The sequence below is a fragment of the Macrobrachium nipponense genome, chromosome 41, assembly GCF_015104395.2.
Source record: "Macrobrachium nipponense isolate FS-2020 chromosome 41, ASM1510439v2, whole genome shotgun sequence".
NCBI lineage: Eukaryota > Metazoa > Arthropoda > Malacostraca > Decapoda > Palaemonidae > Macrobrachium > Macrobrachium nipponense.
In genome coordinates, this window is record NC_061102.1 from 18,116,561 (window position 1) to 18,134,714 (window position 18,154).

The 18,154-nt window shown below is 42.8% G+C and overlaps 3 protein-coding genes across 4 annotated transcripts in view; 1 reads left to right on the top strand and 2 right to left on the bottom strand.

Annotated features, from left to right (window-relative positions):
* The window catches only part of LOC135212551 (large ribosomal subunit protein mL64-like), a gene marked incomplete at its 5' end in the record, with an annotated part of 37,987 nt that extends 26,801 nt beyond the window's left edge, over positions 1 to 11,186 (top strand). Inside the window, 1 exon segment of the mRNA XM_064246086.1 lies at positions 10,805 to 11,186. Coding sequence (XP_064102156.1) covers positions 10,805 to 11,086 — 282 coding nt within the window.
* Positions 1 to 18,154, bottom strand: part of LOC135212554 (large ribosomal subunit protein mL64-like) — a 146,909-nt gene that overhangs the window by 62,146 nt on the left and 66,609 nt on the right. The window lies entirely within an intron of this gene.
* The window catches only part of LOC135212552 (uncharacterized), a 29,887-nt gene continuing 23,712 nt past the window's right edge, over positions 11,980 to 18,154 (bottom strand). Inside the window, exon 7 of the mRNA XM_064246087.1 lies at positions 11,980 to 16,738. Within this exon, the coding sequence (XP_064102157.1) occupies positions 16,456 to 16,738 (283 nt within the window). The 3' untranslated portion in view covers positions 11,980 to 16,455. The remainder of the gene's footprint in view (positions 16,739 to 18,154) is intronic.

Sequence of the window (18,154 nt, forward strand, 5' to 3'; positions counted from 1 at the left end):
GTTCACGAACACTTCTAGATATTTCTCAAATTCTAGTCGTATGTTAAACTTGTGATATCTGTTGATTATTGTGACTTCACGCGGGGGGAGGAATTGGATACTCGCTCACCTTCCCAGCGGAACTAGCAGTTGGAGAAGCAAGTACGAGCAGCCATCACCTTGCGGCGATGGCCTCAGTCTGGAAAAATGTATTGTCAGGAGAAAACGTTTTTCCCAAGGAGGGTTACGAACTCGTACTGTAGGTTAATGTCTGCCGCCACCGTAAACGTCGTGGGTGGGCTGGGGGCCGATGGAGCACCCTGACAGGATGAGAGCCGATACCGTCCTCCAGACACATCCCATTCAGTCTCGTCGAGGCTGAAACCTCTCAAGAGGACCGAAGGGGGAGCGCGCCATGTTCTCTTGAATGCGTGGTCCAGACGGACCGTCACGTCCTTGCCAGCCCCCCACCTTCACAGTCACTCCTGCTTGCCTTGTTCCTCCCGGTGTAGCCTAAGGAGGTTGAAGGGACAGGAGAGGAAGACCTGATGCTCCTACCCGTCCTACTAGCATGCTATTAGGCTGGGAGGACTGCAGGCGATCGCCAACCGACGGTGGCGATTGAGCTGCAGGTCTGGACCAGCGGCTTCTTGGAGAAAAGCTGGACCAAGGAAACGGAGCATTGGTCTTATGTCGAGTTGCTGGTCTGGACCAGCGGCTGGCGATCATTCCCTGAGGTCGTTGTGCTGACGAATCAGCACAATGACCTCAGCAAAATTTCTCTGGATCTCAGGAATACCCGCATCTTGAGGAGTAGGACCATCAAGCCCCTCCAGCAAGAGTGATTCCGAGACCCTCCTCCTTCAGAGGGAGGAACAGCGGCAGACCCCTCCCGGTCTCCTCCTGCCACTTGCGGGTATGACCTGGTCGATCCGAGGACCGTGCCTGGCACGTAGGCCATTGTTTGGGGGCGCGCCCCTTACGATCACTCCTTGTTATCTCGCCCTTCCCGGTGTAACCGAGGAAGTTGGAGGAACAGGAGAGAAAGACCTGATGCTCTCCCCTCGCTCGCCGGCAGAACCGGTGTGCTTGGGGGGCTGCAGGCAATCGCCAATGAGCTGCAGGCCTGGTCGCGCCGCTCCCCTGGGGAGAGTGGCTGGACTGAGAACAGCGGCCCGATCTCATGCGTCAGAGGAACTGCTGCTGGTCCCACCCCTACCCGTCCAGTCCCTTGTTGGAGCGGCGGTCAGGAGACCTGCAGAGACCACTGTCGCGGTGAGACCAGTGCGTGTCCTCACGACGCATTGAAACCACTGGCGCCAGCGATCGGGGGGACCTCTTCACAGCCTCAGCCTGTGGCCAGTCTGGGACCGTCGCGTCAACCTGGGTGACCGGCTGGTCGCTATGAGAGTGGCCGCTGGCCTGGCGAGAGTCACCTGAGTGGCTCTTGCCAGCCTTCCAATCCGTGCCGTGATCCTGGCGCCGAGTTAGCTCTGGTCTTGGTCTTAGCTGCACGGCCACCCGTGGGTGATCGTACACTCGGTACCCTCTCGCGGACGAGAGGCCGAGACAGAACCTGGGTGTAGCGGCGGAACCTCTAGCACCAGGCGAGGAAAGTACCGGTGTTAGCCGGTACCCCTCTGGTCCCCGTCTTCTTCTTCCTTGCGGAAGGAGAGACGGGCCCTACTCCCGAAGGAGCAGGAGGACCAGCGGAAGGACCCCTCCGGTGGGACGGGCCCTGAGAAGTTCCCGAAGGAGCCTTCTCAGGAGGGGTGGAGGCAGCCTTCTTCTTCCGCGGCTGGGTAGCCTTGGAAGTCGAAGGGGAAGAGGCGGCTGCAGACGACGAAGACAACGACGACACCTTCCTCCTCTTCCTCTTCTTCTTCATCAGCTTCCTCAGGACAGACGTGAGGTCAGCCATCCAGGATGGAGCCGGGGCTGCTGTTGCCGAAGCAACAGGGCCCGGCTGCACCTGTCCGGACAGACCAGTGTCTGGGGCAGCAACACCGTGGACTGGGATGACATCGGCAGGTACGGGAACAGCGGGAATAGCAGGAACGGCAGGAGCGGCAGAACAGCCAGCACAGCATCAGCGGCAGGTACGGCAGGTAGCACAGGGTAGTCCAGGAGACGGGGCAGCAGCCAGCGACATTCCTGGGTACCGGCGGCAATCGGCCCTTGCACGGCGGCTGTAGGAGTCATGACATCACGTGGGGGAATTATACCAGATGAAGAGGGGCGGCATACCCTGGAGTAGAGATCGTGGTGGTCATCACTCCATGGGTGACCGTCCCAGACCCTGTCATATGATGGAGCAGCCCCTGGACACTCGGCACGCCCTGCAGTCCCAATGACGCCCACACCTGTCCAAGATCATTCCCCACAGCAGAGCACCTGTGGAAGCAAGAGTCGGGTACCACAGTAGTGGTTCCCCCTCGCGTGGGGGGGGGGGGGGGGGGGGGGGGGGGGGGGGGGGGGGGGGACAAGCCCCACCCCGAACGAACGGAAGACCCCGAATACAAATGCACGTCGGGTAACGAGCGCCCTCCTCTACGCTCGACGGATCGGGCGAAGAAGAAGGACCTCGAAACCCCCCTCCCGAAGGGGAAGGTGCCATACGTGGGAGATGAGCGGGGGGGGGGGGGGGGGGGGGGGGGGCAGGAGAGAAGACGAAGTATCGGTTACCAAGGGAGTCGCGGGAGAGCTTCCAACGATTCCTTGGCAGGCGTTCGTTCCCCCTGCCCCCCGCACTACACCTCCGACTAATTCGAACAATGTTACACGGCTCGGCCCGAGAGCATTCGTGCCCTCAGCTCCGAGCATGTCCGATGATAAAAAAAAAATCAATGTAATAAAAGATGAAAAAGACAGTACGTACTTACAATTCACTTTCAAACACTGACAAACCAAGTTGAAAAATTCACAACAAAGCAAAGCATACGACGATGAAGCGGGCAGAGAGCGATGGCCAACACATCCTCACACCACAAGGCCGAAAGCAAAAGTGGTTCTTCACCTCCCAGTCGCACGGCGCACGCACTGTCGGACAAGTAGTTGACTACTGAACTCCCTTGTTCGAAGCTTACGACCGTCCAGCGGCCGCTAGTTACCTTCCTATTGTAAAAGGACCGAAAGGTTTGTATACCATACCGGAACAATGCACTATTTTTGTACAAGTAACTTACCCAGCAGATATATACTTAGCTATAGACTCGGTCGTCCCGACAGAATTTCAAAACTCGCGGCACACGCGACAGGTAGGTCAGGTGATCCACCATTCCCGCCGCGGGTGGCGGGGCCTGGAAAAAAGATTCCCGTTTTCTAAGGCCATAATTTCTCTGTCGGTTGAACGGACAACACCTATTGTTCGTTCCTCCATCTTGGATTTCAACTCGTTTGCCGAGAATTTGGATTGGTTTTTTGGTGACGTATTCTGTTTTTTTCTCTGGCTTGGCATACGCTTATTGTGGACTGTTTTTCGACTTTGGTTTTGACTACTCTTTCATGATGTCTGACGCTAAGGCTTCACCTATGTTTAGAGTTTGCAGTAGGGAAGACTGTAAGGTTAGGCTGCCTAAATCGGCATTGGATCCTCATAGTATTTGCGCTAAATGCAGGGAGAATGAATGTTCTTTTATTAACACCTGTGTGGAATGCGAGAACCTTACGGAGCTTGAATGGAAGGAATTATCATCATATGTTAGGAAGCTTGAGAGAGATAGAGTGAGAAAGGCTTCAGCTAGGTCATCTAGTAGATCTTGCTCCTTAGAACAAGAAATTAACTCTCCTTCTAACAATTTTCCCTTAGCCTCAGCTGCTTCTCCCTGTTCTGAATCCAAAGATTCTTCGTCAGAGAGGGAAAATGTAAAAGCTTCAATTAAGAAACTTCAAGCTCAGCTACGAGCTCTAAACCAAGGTAAGAGTGGTGATAGTGACTTGTGCAGTGTCCCCAGTGCAGTGGAGGGGGCGTCTGACCGGTTCCTCATTGCTCCGAGGCCTAGACTCTTCCAAACTCCAGGACCAGGGGAGGAGGAATGTCGAAAGCCGCAGGGAGGATGCAGAACATCCCCAACGGTCAGGCGTCCCTTCGGCAGATCCTGTTGTTAAGTCCCAGGCTGCCTCGGATTGCCGCAGAAAAGGCGTCCTAAAGGAGTGTTTTTCGGCCTCAGACTCTTCCTCTCCTAAACGAGGATGGAGTTCGGCCTCCCTTTCGCGCCCTTTGAAGAGAGCCTGGAAGGCGCCTAAAGGAGATGCGGCTGACTCCAGCCCAGAGCGTTTTTCCCGAGGATTGGCCTTCGGGACCTAAGAAGACTAGACAAGAGGAGCCTGCTCTTCAGGATCCGACAAGAAGTTTTTGGTTAATCTGCAAGAAGCAGTTGAGCTTCGCTCGTAGGCTCTTTGCTAAGACTCTACAAGGAGGAAGGATGTCTCGCTCACCTGTTAAGAGTTCCGCTAAGCGTCCTGCTTCGTATAGGAGAGAACTCTCACGATCTCCAGGGCGTTTATCGCCTTCGTCGAGAGACTCGTCTGATAGGAGTTGTTCTCCTGAGAGAAGAGCCCTTTCGCCCTATAGGCTGTCTTCCCCGAAGAAGCCCTCTTAGACGCAGCGAATCGAGCAGAAGTCTCGATCGGTTTAGGTGCAAGGAACCGGAAAACCGATTTAGGTATCAGGATCCCTTGGGTCTTCCAGACCAGGAGCCAGACAGGCGCAAAGAGGCAGCAAGACGCAAGAAAGGGCGTCAAGAGCCTCTTTAGAACACAGGATTCAGGACGTCAGGAATTTTTGTTTTCTGCTAAAGGAAGGCAGGCAATCAGGAACCGCTATGAGCCAGGGACTCCAGGAGTCAGGGCGCCAGGAGTCCAGGGCCGCCATGGGGGGAGTCGAGTCAGGGCGCCAAGGTAAGGTTAGGAACGCCAGAAAACAGGACGCCAGGAGTACGGTTAGGCGTCAAGTGTTAGGGCGCCAAGAGCCTGTTAAGCGTCAGGAATCAGGACGCGGGGATCTTTTCAAGCGCCCTGAATCAGGACGCCAGGAGCCTAGCAAGCGCCACGAACCCGACGAACCTAGACAACAAGAGTCTAGTAGGCACAAGAGTGTTTCCGACAGACAGGAGCCTCACTCTTCGTATAGGAGTGCTAATCTTCTCCCGGGAAGAGCCAGATCACTCCAAAACGATCTCCTTCTGTAGATCAGTTGGACCAGGTATCGGAAGACGAAGATTCCTGTAGATGTAGCAGTTTCTGACTACAAGAGACTTTCTCTTTTGCTGCTAAAGGAGTTCGGAGACTCCCTTCATCCTGCGGACCCTCCTTCACCAGGATCGTTGATGTCCAGCACTAAAGCTCTCAAATCGTCTTCCTTCGTCAAGATGCGCCCCGCTCTTTGTATGAAAAAGGCATTAAAAACTTTTTCAGAGTGGTTGACTTCCAGAAGGGAAGCGGGCAAGACAGTTTTTCCTGCCCTCCTTCCAAGTTAACAGGCAAACCAGGAAGGTGGTACGAGACCAAAGAGCCGATGGGTTAGGTCCCTGCCTTCTTCCGCGGATGCGGATTTTGCTTCCTTAGTGGACTCTGCTAGGAGGAAGTCGTTGCTGTTCTGCTAAGGCGACTTGGGGCATGTGTGAGCTGGACCACCTTCTAAAGGGCCTCTTTAAAACCCTGGAAGTCTTCAACTTTATGGACTGGGCTTTAGGAGCATTAGCGAAGAGAGCTCAGGACACTGACTTTGTTTCCATGGAGGAACTTTCGAGCGTCCTGGCTTGCCTGGACAGAGCGGTCATGGACGGTTCTGTGGAAGTTGCCTCTCTTTTTGGAACGGGAGTATTAAAGAAGAGATCTGTCTTTAGCTCTTTCTTAGCAAAAGCAGTATCACCCTTGCAAAGGACATCTCTTCTTTTTGCTCCATTATCCCCGCACCTTTTTCCACAAGAGACGGTTAGAGAGGTTTCGAAATCTCTTACGGAGAAGGCCAAAACTCAAGATCTCCTCACGCACTCAGCCAAGAAGTTTAGGCCGGCAGTGCCTATAGAGAAGAAAGAGAGACCCTCTTTTGTTCAGCCCTTTCGAGGGCCTCCTCTCTAGAGCCCCTCTTAGAGGTAGAAGACCAGAGAGAAGGAGTAGACCATCTAGAAGGTCCTTCGGGAAGTCTAGATGAACAGGAAGTCCTCCAGACGAAAGTAGGCGCCAGGCTACTCCACTTTGCCAAAGTCTGGGCGCAGAAGGGAGCGGACTCCTGGTCCCTCTCTATCCTGAAAAAAGGATACTTGATCCCCTTCAGGGAAAATCCTCCCTTGACGACAAACTCCAAGGGAGGTTGACCGCAAGATACTCGGATCCGGTCCGGAAAGCTTGCTTATGTTGCAAGCAGTGGAACAGATGATTTCCAAGGAAGCGGTAGAACTGGTTCAAGATCTCCAGTCTCCAGGATTCTACAATCGGCTATTCCTGGTACCGAAAGCATCGGGGGGATGGAGACCAGTTCTAGACGTCAGTGCCCTGAATTTCTTTGTCTTGAAGAAGAAATTTTCAATGGAGACGTCTTCCTCTGTTCTATCTGCTCTTCGTCCAGGGGACTGGATGGTGTCCCTGGACCTTCAAGATGCGTATTTCCATGTGCCAATTCATCCGGCAGCAAGGAAGTATCTGAGGTTCATGTTCCAAGGGAAAGTGTTCCAGTTCCGAGCGATGTGCTTCGGACTTTCGACTGCCCCTCAAGTCTTTACGGACATCATGAAGAATGTAGCGTATTGGCTACATCTGGAAGGGATCAGGATCTCGTTATATCTGGACGATTGGCTAATAAGAGCCCAATCGGAGAAAAAATGTCTGGAGGACCTATTAGTTACTCTAAAGTTGACAAAGTCCTTAGGACTTTTAGTAAATCATGAGAAATCCATGCTGACTCCCAGCAAAGTATTGTCTATATCTGGGGATTCAGATGGATTCTCGGGATTTTCTAGCGTATCCTTCGCAGGAAAGGATTGAGAACGCTGCTTAGAAAAGGTGTCAGTCTTCTTAAGGAAAGAACATTGTTCCGCGAGGGAATGGATGAGCTTGCTGGGGACCCTCTCCTCGATGGAACAGTTCGTTTCCTTAGGAAGACTTCACCTACGACCCCTTCAATTTTATCTGAAGGAGAAGTGGGATTGGAAGTCCAACAATCTGGGAGATACTTTTCCAATCTCGAAACGGATCAAGGAGAATATCCGTTGGTGGTTAGATCCACAGAAACTAAGCAAAGGAATCTCCCTTCGCTTACAGAACCCTCGCCTAGCGTTTGTTTGCAGACGCCTCAGATTCAGGGTGGGGAGCGACCCTAGGTTCGCAAGAGGTGTCAGGCATTTGGGAAGGAGAACAAGTGTCCTGGCACATAAACAAGAAAGGAGCTAACAGCCATTCATCTAGCTTTGGTTCATTTCGAGGAACAGGTCTCAGGTCTGGGGATTCAGATTCACTCGGACAACACAAACAGCCCTCGCTTATATAAAGAAACAAGGGGGGAAGCATTCCTTTCCCTGTACGAATCAGCAAAGGATCTGTGATTTGGGCACAGGAAAGGAAGATCTCTCTCCTCACAAGGTTTGTGCGGGAGAGAGAAAAAGTCGGGGCAGATCTGTTAAGCAGAAAAGAACAAGTCCTACCCACGGAATGGACTCTCAATCCTCAGATTTGCCAACAACTTTGGCATCTGTGGGAAGGCCCAATATAGACCTGTTCGCGTACGCCCAATCAAGAATCACAGATTAAAAGAAACCTATTGCTCCCCACGATCCTCCGGATCCTCAGCGTTATCAAGTAGGACAGCTTTCTGCTAGATTGGACGGGCTTGGACGCATACGCCTTCCCTCCCCCCTTTCAAGATAGTAGGAGAAGTATTGAGGAAGTTCGCTTGCTCGGAAGGAACAAGAATGACCCTCATCGCTCCCTTCTGGCCGGCTCTCGATTGGTTCACAGAGGTGCTGGAGTGGTTAGTGGATTTTCCAAGATCGCTTCAACTAAGGAACGATCTTCTCAAACAACCCCACTTCGACAGGTTTCACAAAAACCTCCCCGCTCTAAGTCTGACCGCCTTCAGACTGTCGAAGGACTTGTCAGAGCAAGGGGCGTTTTCACGAGAAGTGGCGAAGCTATTGCAAGAGCCAGAAGAGTCTCCACTTCTAAAGTATATCAGTCGAAGTGGGAGTTGTTTAGAAGATGGTGTAGGAAGAAAAAGAAAATATCCTCCTCCAGTACCTCTGTAACTGAAATCGCAGATTTTCTCCTATATTTGAGAAAAGACTGTAACCTGGCAGTTTCAACAGTGAAGGGTTACAGAAGTATGCTGGCCTCTGTTTTTCGACATAGAGGAATAGATCTGACAAACAATAAAGATCTTCATGACCTTATAAGGTCTTTTGAGACCACGAAAGAACATGTAATCAAGAAGCCTAGCTGGAACTTGGATGTGGTCCTCAAGTTCCTAATGTCGGAAAAATTTGTACCGTCCTCACGCAGCTTCGTTTAGAGACTTAAACAAGAAAGTCTTTGTTCCTTTTTATTTTGCGGTTAGGCAACAAGCCAAGAGAGTTAGCGAGTTTGGCAAAAACGCTTTGGAAAGGTAACAGTAGGGTTTAAGAAGGATTCAGCGATTTGCTCCTTTAAACCATTTTTTCTAGCGAAAAATGAAAATCCCTCAAAGCCTTGGCCAAGAAGTTTTGAGATAAAAGGAATATCTTCATTAACAGGGAGAGAACTAGAAAGGACTTTGTGTCCAGTCAGGGCACTCAAGTTCTACCTGGAGAAGAAGAAGTTGCTGAAAGGTACAAAGAAAGTCTTTGGTGCTCTGTAAGAGATCCGAAAAGAGCGATTTCTAACCCCCCCCCCCCCCCCCCAAGAACGCCCTTACATTTCTTCATAAAGCGTTAATAAGGGAAGCTCACCTTAAATGCGAAGAAGAGCATTTCAAGGTTCTCAGAGTAAGAGCTCATGAAGTGAGAGCCATAGCTACGTCTATGGCATTTCACAAAACATGGTCTCTTCAGACTCTTATAGAGTCGACATTTTGGAGATGTAATTCGGTGTTCGCCTCGAATTACCTAAGAGACGTTAAAATTTCGTACGAAAAGTGCTTTGCTCTGGGAGCGTATGTTTCGGCGAATTCAGTGCTGGGAGAAGGGGCTGAGGCTAATCCTTCCTAATTAGTTTAAGGCTTAATTTAATGTTTATTGGTGGTTGTTTTTATTGGTTAATTGTCAGAGGGAATAGGGACCCTCTTACAATTCATAGATTGTAACAAGACTAACATGGTCAGGTGATCGGGATTGGCTTCAGTGCTCTTTGTGATTTGTTTAATAACCTTAACTCTGTCATGTAAGAGGGCGAGTCTCCATTGATATGACAAAAGGTCAAGGCTCTACCATGTAAGTGGGTCAGCCCCCATTGGTACGATCCAGTATAGGCTCTGTCGCGTAAGCGGGCTAGCCCCCATTGACACGATCCAAAGAGTTATTCAACCATAGGTTCATTCCTCGTTGAAGCTCTTGAGGCAAGCAGACTCATCGACAGTAGTCATGAAGTCTTCAGCCCAATAAGGTAGGAACTATGGATTATGTTATCCAAGAACATAGGTTGTTTTTTCCCTGTTTTTTAATGTATTTAGTTTAAGTATTATTATTTTGTTTTTAGCTGTCTCTTGCCCGCCACCAAGGGTGCCAATCAGCTAAGTATATATCTGCTGGGTAAGTTACTTGTACAAAAATGATATTGTTAAGATACAATAAAGTTTTGTACATACTTACCTGGCAGATATATACGATTAATGGCCCACCCAGCCTCCCCTCAGGAGACAGGTGGAAGAGAAATTATGGCTTAGAAAACGGGAATAGTTCCAGGCCCCGCCACCCAGCGGCGGGAATGGTGGATCACCTGACCTACCTGTCGCGTGTGCCGCGAGTTTTGAAATTCTGTCGGGACGACAGAGTCTATAGCTAAGTATATATCTGCCAGGTAAGTATGTACAAAACTTTATTGTATCTTAACAATATCATTTTGAAGGTGGAAGGTTAGGCGGAAGCCGAGTTTTAATTGAATCATTGTAACATATGAATGAGGCTTGAAATTATCATTGAAACTTAACCCTCCATGCTATCTTCTAATTTCTTTTTCAAGAAAGTTTCTTTGGCCATAAGTGTTTAAACTGTTATTACTATTGTTTTGTGGGTAATGTCTATTATTAACCTTGGACATTTCTGCTCTGTATTTCCAAGATTTTTGCATTACTAATGAATTATTCAAGTGTTTCATTAAGTTAAGTCTCAATAAGAGTCATAAACCTTTTGATTTGCCTAATGAACATTCATGATTACTTTTAGGTTGAAACTTTTCATTACATTTATATACTGTAATATGGGATTTTGTATGTAATGTGATCTGCTGTTATCATTAGGATTTTACATTAGCTTTTCCTTTTATAGGGTTAAATGTGAAATTAATTCTTTTTCTACTATTCATAGAATTTCAAACTACCAAAGTGAAAGAAAAAGTTTTTGCCTTTGAGAGTTTCCTGATGGTCTGTGTAAATTTAATCAAAAGAAAACTATTATCTAGACATTTTTGGGTTGTATTAGTTGTTGTTACAGCATAAGATTTTTTTTCCATATTTTATTTGGTAAGTTTATTGATACTATATACTGTACTTGTATTTAAATCTTGTCAAGACATTCCAGTAACCAAAATCAAATTTATAGCTATGGTCAGTTAGTTGCAGCTCTTTTCTTCAACCGGTGATGGTAAGAAATGGTAGCATTCAGTATTTTTGTAAATTAATTTAATATATCTCATATTACAGGCAAAAAAGGAAAAGGTAATAGAAGAAATACGGCAGATGTTTGGCTACCGAATTGATCCTAAAGATGACAAATTCAAGGAAGCTCTTGAAAAGAAGGAACAAGAAGAAAAGAAGGCAGCTAAAGCTGCCAAAAAATTAAAGAAACAGCAAAAACTGATTGCTGAGATCCATAAGATGGCTGGTGAAGGGAATGCAAGGATAGAGGGGGACAATGCCAATAGTAAGGAAGGAGGTGTTGAAACGGCTCCTAGTACGCAGACTCTTTCGGAAACCAAATCATAAGCTGATTATTGGACATGCTACCAAGATCATTGTAAAAGATACCTTCTCCATTACTAGTGAGTTATACTTGTACAGTTTCATAATAAAATCTGGTTTACCATGTATGGTGTGATGGCCTAATAGTATATTTTTGAAGATTGAAATTTTTCTTAGGTAATAGGTAATAAACTTCATAAAGGAGCATACCTAAGTTATGTGCATTGTTTAATGAAATTGTGTTTATTGAGTTTATTGGTTAAGAAACTTATTCAAAATAAGTCTTAAATTAGTACAAAAATTTGAAGTAAACATACAATATAGTGCTGCCAGTCAGCCTTTTGCCCTCTTTGCCTTGAGATACATCATCTTTATTTATCAAAAGATGTAGTGTTCTGGGAGCTGGGCAGCTATGTTTTGGCCGAGTGTTTAATTAATCTGTGCACCTTCAGCATCTTGGAAGGTAAAGTACAAACCATCTAATTTATTCCTTGGATATATTCTTTTGTAACAGCACCTTGTCTAGGCCTATTTTGCCCTTTACTGCTCCAGTGGATCCAACCAGCCATCTCAGAGGCTGATCTGTCTAAAATGGGATTGATGCTTACTTTGACTGATGGGTTTATTATGCAAACCTTAAGTTTTTATAATGTAAAACATTTACTATAGTATACCCATCAATCATGCAGAGGTGCTTCCTTTCCCTTGCTTTACTACATTAGAGCTTAACTATGCAATAGAATGTCTTAGGTGGTTCCTTGCAATTGATGTTTCATAGATGCATACATGTACATGTAGCTCCTCTACTTTTGTGTCTACGATTATAGTGCTATACCATTTCCAGCACTGATGAAAAACTAATCACTATACAAAAATATATACTTTTAAAAATCCAAAAAAGGTTATTGAAAAACTAATCACTATACAATACTATATATTGACATAATTTATCAAGTTGAGGTCATTTTACAAATAGTCTATAAATTTGATAAACCTCGTATATACCTTCAATGACCCCAAGGCAGTTGCACATGCTCCCACTTAATGCATGAAAGTAAAATATTAAAAATCTAGACTACATTACATAATGGGCTACAGAAGACCAGTGACTCATAAGGAGCAAATCCAAAAGCAAACTCATGTTAAAGAGTGACAGGTATTAAAAGATTATTTGATAGGGCTGTTATAAACCTGACTCAATCATCATGGTTCATAGAAATTTCCCTAAAAAATGTCAAAATTAGAAAAACAATGTAAAAACCACAAATGTTTGAAACTCTCCCACTTTGACAGGAATACTACGACAGGAATTACTACAAGTTCATGATTTTCATAAGACTTTTTCCATAAAGTTCTGGAAATGTCTGATTTTTCCTGAAAAGAATCTAAACCATGTTAAACTTTCCCATGATTTGTCAGAAAATAAAGAAAATCTGCTCTCTTATAAAAGTCTGAAAATTTTTACAGAATTTTACAGAAAGTAATTGTTCCATAGAAATAGTTTAATCACTCCTGACTTCTTGGTGTAACCAGCATATTTTCAAGTCTGCATGCCAATATAATGAAAAGTAAAAATTTACTTACAAGCATTTTATGATAATCATATGAGAGAGAACAGGTCCACCCCATAACATCACAGTGGATTTCTATTGTATCCACAGCTAATTGACTTTCACTCAAAAACAATCAAACCCTTACACAGTCATCATCAGTATTTTAAGAGTAGAATGGTAAACATGAATTGCTTTTACCAATAAATACTGAAAAAATTATTTGGAGGGAGATCTGATTAATACAGGAATAAGTGTGGATTAACTTATAAACTGTAATTCAGTTGAATTGTTTATAGGTTATTTTCCAAATGGTATAACAACTGTGCAAGAGTTTCCCTAATAGAATCCAGGTTAAGCAGAAGTTACATGTAAGAATACTAATTCTGCAATCAAAACTCTAGAGCTGTGTTCAGAGTGGTTAATTGAAAATATTTCTTGTACATATGTCTTAGTAAGATTAAATTGTATATAATGTGGCAAAAAAAAGGAAAAAAAACAGCCACTGCCATATCTTAAAACAAATTAGTTACAAGCATATAAGACAACATAGAATCATATGTGCGATGTCACCTGAAAAAATATTTGCAATTACAATGCAATGATTTAATTAGAACAACTTTAAAGTGCCTTTTTTTTTTTTTTAACCAAAAGTGCTATTTCTTTTATACTGTAGAGTTAAAAGCATTTTTACCTTTGTATAATCACCTTAATCTCAATTTCTGATATAACAATAACATCTTTAGGAAGAAATGGTACTTAATTTTTTTTTTCAATTCCTTCACCAACAATCTACTGTGATACTCGTTAAAACAGCACTCATATAATTCACAATCCATTACAGTAGAATGTCCTTAAGAGAGTAACTCTGAACAAAAATGAGACACTTCTAACAACTATAGCTGGTTTCATTTCATCTGCCCGCATACGAGTGAAGATGTGGCACATGCACATAGGTAGCACATGATTTGCTGACAATCATATTCAATATCATTGACTTCTTGATATATATTATTTCCTCAATAACTTATCTAAATGTTTATATATACAAAGAACCCTCACCCCTTCTTATATAAATCATAAACATGCGGCTTTGTATTGATAATTTAGCAACACACACACAAAAGACAACCTTGTATCAAAAAGTCTACTTAGTCAAAAAAAAAAAAAAAAAAAAAAAAAAAAAAAAAAAAAAAAAAAAAAAAAAAAAAAAACAACCATGAGCTTTTGATAATTATGATTTATTTCAGTATACCTCATGCTACACTCATCAATCGTGTGCTTGTATTGTTATATTATCGGTTTAAATTGGAATGTTTATGATCTACATAAGGTGTCATGGTTTTTTGTTTATTTATAAGCATTCAAACGTACCACTGAAGAAATAGTTTGCATCGTATCAGTGAGCCAAAGATATCATTAAAATTTATTTCAGCTAATCGAGATCTTGGTGTGCATTTTTCCACATCTACCTGGAATGGAACAGACTATAACATATTTAAAGAATACATCAGAATGGAAGCAAGTTTACACCAAACTGTATAGCCAAACACACACACTTAAAATATAGTGAATATTACTGTAGAAGCCTAGTTCTTGACTGAAAAATGGTTATTAAAAGATAATAAACATGATTTTCCAATCCAAAATCAGCTGCGTAATATATTTGCTGTTTCTTTTAAATACAAGCTTGGCATATTACAAAACATCACTTGAAATACCAAAGTGTGTCTGGAAAAAGAAAATACTCCTTTACTCTTCACACACACTATTATCATGAAGTAGTTAGACCATATTACTAGGCTAAACTTGCAGCACAGCCTATAGAAAATTTTTTTCAAATTACATTATTTCACAGATTACAGAGATCAAAAGTATTCCTGCATATGGATAAACGATATATGTTTTGAGTGAAATGCCAGGCAACCTTACTGCAAGCTTAATTGTTTACTTTATCTAATTGACTATTACAATTCCCACTTCTTGCCGACTGGACATAGAATCTTGACAAAAATCTTGCAACAAACAGTTAACTTGTAGCAGCAGCTATCTTGCTAAGTTAAGTATTTCACAGTTAGGAATGCAGTATGAATTTTAAGTCTTTCTATGGATGTAAATGCAGTACTGCTTTAATTGTGCATATATTTAATGCTTGAGCAGAAAAAACAATCTTAAGAGCTAATTGCCAAATTATTAGTTATAACCCTTGTTGTAAAACTTGGGACTAGGACCATTTCTTGTTACAAATATTGGAGGGAAAATACACATTACATACTGAGGAGAGACCTCTTGAAACTACTTATATCCCACACGAACAGTTATGTTCACGGTCACTTGCTATTTCTCAATAATGTGTGAAATGCACACTTGAAATATGTCAATAAATTCACTGCAGTTGAGATTTGAATAAATTTCAATTTTTGCTATTAAGATGAGAAATATATATATAATTATATATTATATATATATATATATATATATATATATATATATATATATATATATTATATATATATTATAAACCTTCCTTTGTTTTCCTAAATAATAGAAAAGAAAATTGTGTCCTACATACAGTAGCTTGTGCTTAGCATATGGTGGCAAGACAATGCCACTGACTGTATAGCAAAACTAGCAGAAGAATAGAACTATTTTGTCTTTACAATATAAATAAATGAATAGAAGTACTATAGCAATATGAAGAGTGGATTTTTATGACAAATCCCTGTTATCCAACATGAAGAGCTATTACGAGGTCTCTTAAAAACAGAAAAATTCGTATAATTACTTGATAACTACAGCAATGAGCCATACCCAGTGTATAAAGACGCTTTGTAGAGTTGTTGGTTTCAAAACAAGAAAATAAAACTTAATACAAAGCAATGAACCATCTGTGCATGACAACTAGGCATCAAGAGATGATAGTTTTTTCAATGATTCAATGAAATTGTACTCTGCTATCCCAATAAACACTTGAAATCTTGATGAGAAGACAAATGCTGCTCCTCTTATATGGTGAAGTTAAAATACTAAGTTTACCTAGCATAGATTATAGGAGCATGACATGAAAAACTGGAAAGTAAGCTACCTATATATGGTGACATTCCAGCCTGCTTTGATATCCTTCATTATTAATAATCTTTATTACCTCAAAATTTCTACTAAAAGTATATGTGGTAGCAGACTAGATATATATAACTATATATATACATACATGGCAAGGGTGGGTCTGCCTCTTGGGTTGCAGAGGGGAATAAGCAGGAATCTCCAATACCCTGTAAAATATTTCTAGGTGATCACCAGATTAATATGAATGAAGTGAATACATATTGTATATTTAGATAGGCCAGCTGGTAGGGGGACGGGATGTGGCTTGGAAAATATGAAATTCCTGAAAGATAAAGAAATTAACAGCAAAGGAATTTATTAATAAAAACACTGGTACATTGGGTATTAAATATGCAAATGCAAGTTTTGCCTAATGATGTTTATACTCTCAGGTTTTGAAGTTGCAGAAGTACATAAAATATTTTAAATAATAATCAGTAGCAGAAGTACAGAAAATAGACTAAAGGATTTATAAGGCAGCAAAGTACAGACAATATTTCAAATAATTTTTAAGGTAAGAGAATTACAAAACATGTTATATAAGTGAAGAAACAGACTTTTCATAGTGAATAATTAAATTTTCCTTTTTTAACACCTCAACAGACAATGTAGGTATCAATCGTAGATTATCAGACTGTTCATAAATTTTGTGGAAAAATTTTCTCAAACTTATCCAATTAAGCTGAAAATAACTCCATAACTTGAGAATAACAGTATCTTCAGAAACTTCTCTCAGGTTTATGGTGGGGTATTGGATGAATTTGGGGCAGAAACCACAGGTGGTGGAATGTCAGTAACAGTGAGTTCCACCCTTGTGGTGCCTTCAACAGGCATGGTTGCTGATCCTTCTCCTGAGGTTGACTGTTCATAGGATGGACAAGCAGCTCCTGCAACATCCATAGCACTAACTTCTACATAAGAATCGCCATTCCTGCGGCTAAATTCCTGGTGGGAGACGAGGGCAGCCATGGCAGCATCGTAGGACGGAGGCGGCTCTGGGTACAGGCTCAGGAGCTTCTTTCTGTTTACAATAGACATGCTTTTTTAATATCTGCTTCCTAATGCCATTAGTTTAAAACATCACCAGTGTGCAAGTACTTTGTGAAATTATCTGGAATATTTCTTAATGAATCACGGGTTTTACCATTTTCTGTTGGCAATCAAATATGCTTAAATACATAATAAGTAAAAATTTCTTAAACATTTAGACGCATCTAAAAACAAAAATATTTTTCAATCACTCCATTGTTGAATAAAAGCCATTTTACAACTCTTGTCCCTAAATTCACCCAGGAAATCATCAGCAACAATATCATTTTCATGGAATTGGACTTTAAATGTGATCTCTTTTGTCCTGTATACATCCCATCTGAATTCCCATCTAGTCGAGGCCTTAGCCCTTAATGGATGGACTGATACTCGGGAGTAGTAATAAGAGGTTTGGGGTGGTGGACGGATTGATCCTGTAGATAAACAATATTAAGCCCAATTGATTTAGAATGTGAATCGGGCAGGAAAGAGGTGCCAATACTTCTATAGCCCATAAATTCACTAATGGCAACCAAGGGTTGCTGTTGGTTTTTGTGTTGTTAATGATTTTATTTCTTATCTGTTTTGATATTGTTTGAGCAGCAATTATAATTTTACAAAATAAAATAAAATTATTTATTAGAAAAAACATATATAACTAGGTAAAATTTACGATTGTCTTGTAAAAGAGGCCCCACAAGGGTTGTAAATAGTCATTTTCAACTTCTCGTGGAAAGAGAAATTTTTTTCATAAATTGGCCAACCTCAAAGTTTACCCAGCCTGAGGAGCTGCATATTGATGTATTTACCCATCCAGTAAGGGTTAATTTATGCCTTTTTTTTTCCCTGATTTTACTGGCCTTAGTCCTGCCTAACTCCTTATTTGCCTACTTTGGTGATAAAACGGTTGTTCCTTTTGTTTTTCTCATGTCAAAACCATGTCAGGCAGTCCCCGGGTTACAACGGGTTCGGCTTACGACGTTCCGAGGTTAAGGCGCTTTTCAATTATAATCATCAGAAATTATATCCAGGGTTATGACGCATGTTCCAGGGTTACGTCCCCTACAACGCCGATCTGGCAGAAGAAATATGACACCAAAAATGCAAAACAATCAATAATTGAAGGGTTTTTTTATGTATAACTGGTGGGTCACAGGTAGCCGTGGGCATTCTGGGTATACATGCCCCATGACCTGGTACAGATGCCAATAGTCCCTGGATCTCACAAGTGTAATTTTAATTTAACCAGTTTCCAGCTTGGCGCTAGTAAATCCTAATGTTAAGACCTCAGGTTTGTCAGTTATGAAAAATACAAATTAGTTACAAATTTGGTATGTTTTCTTAGGATTGTTCACAATGTTCCGACTTACGACGATTTTCGGCTTACGACGCGTCTAAAGAACGGAAC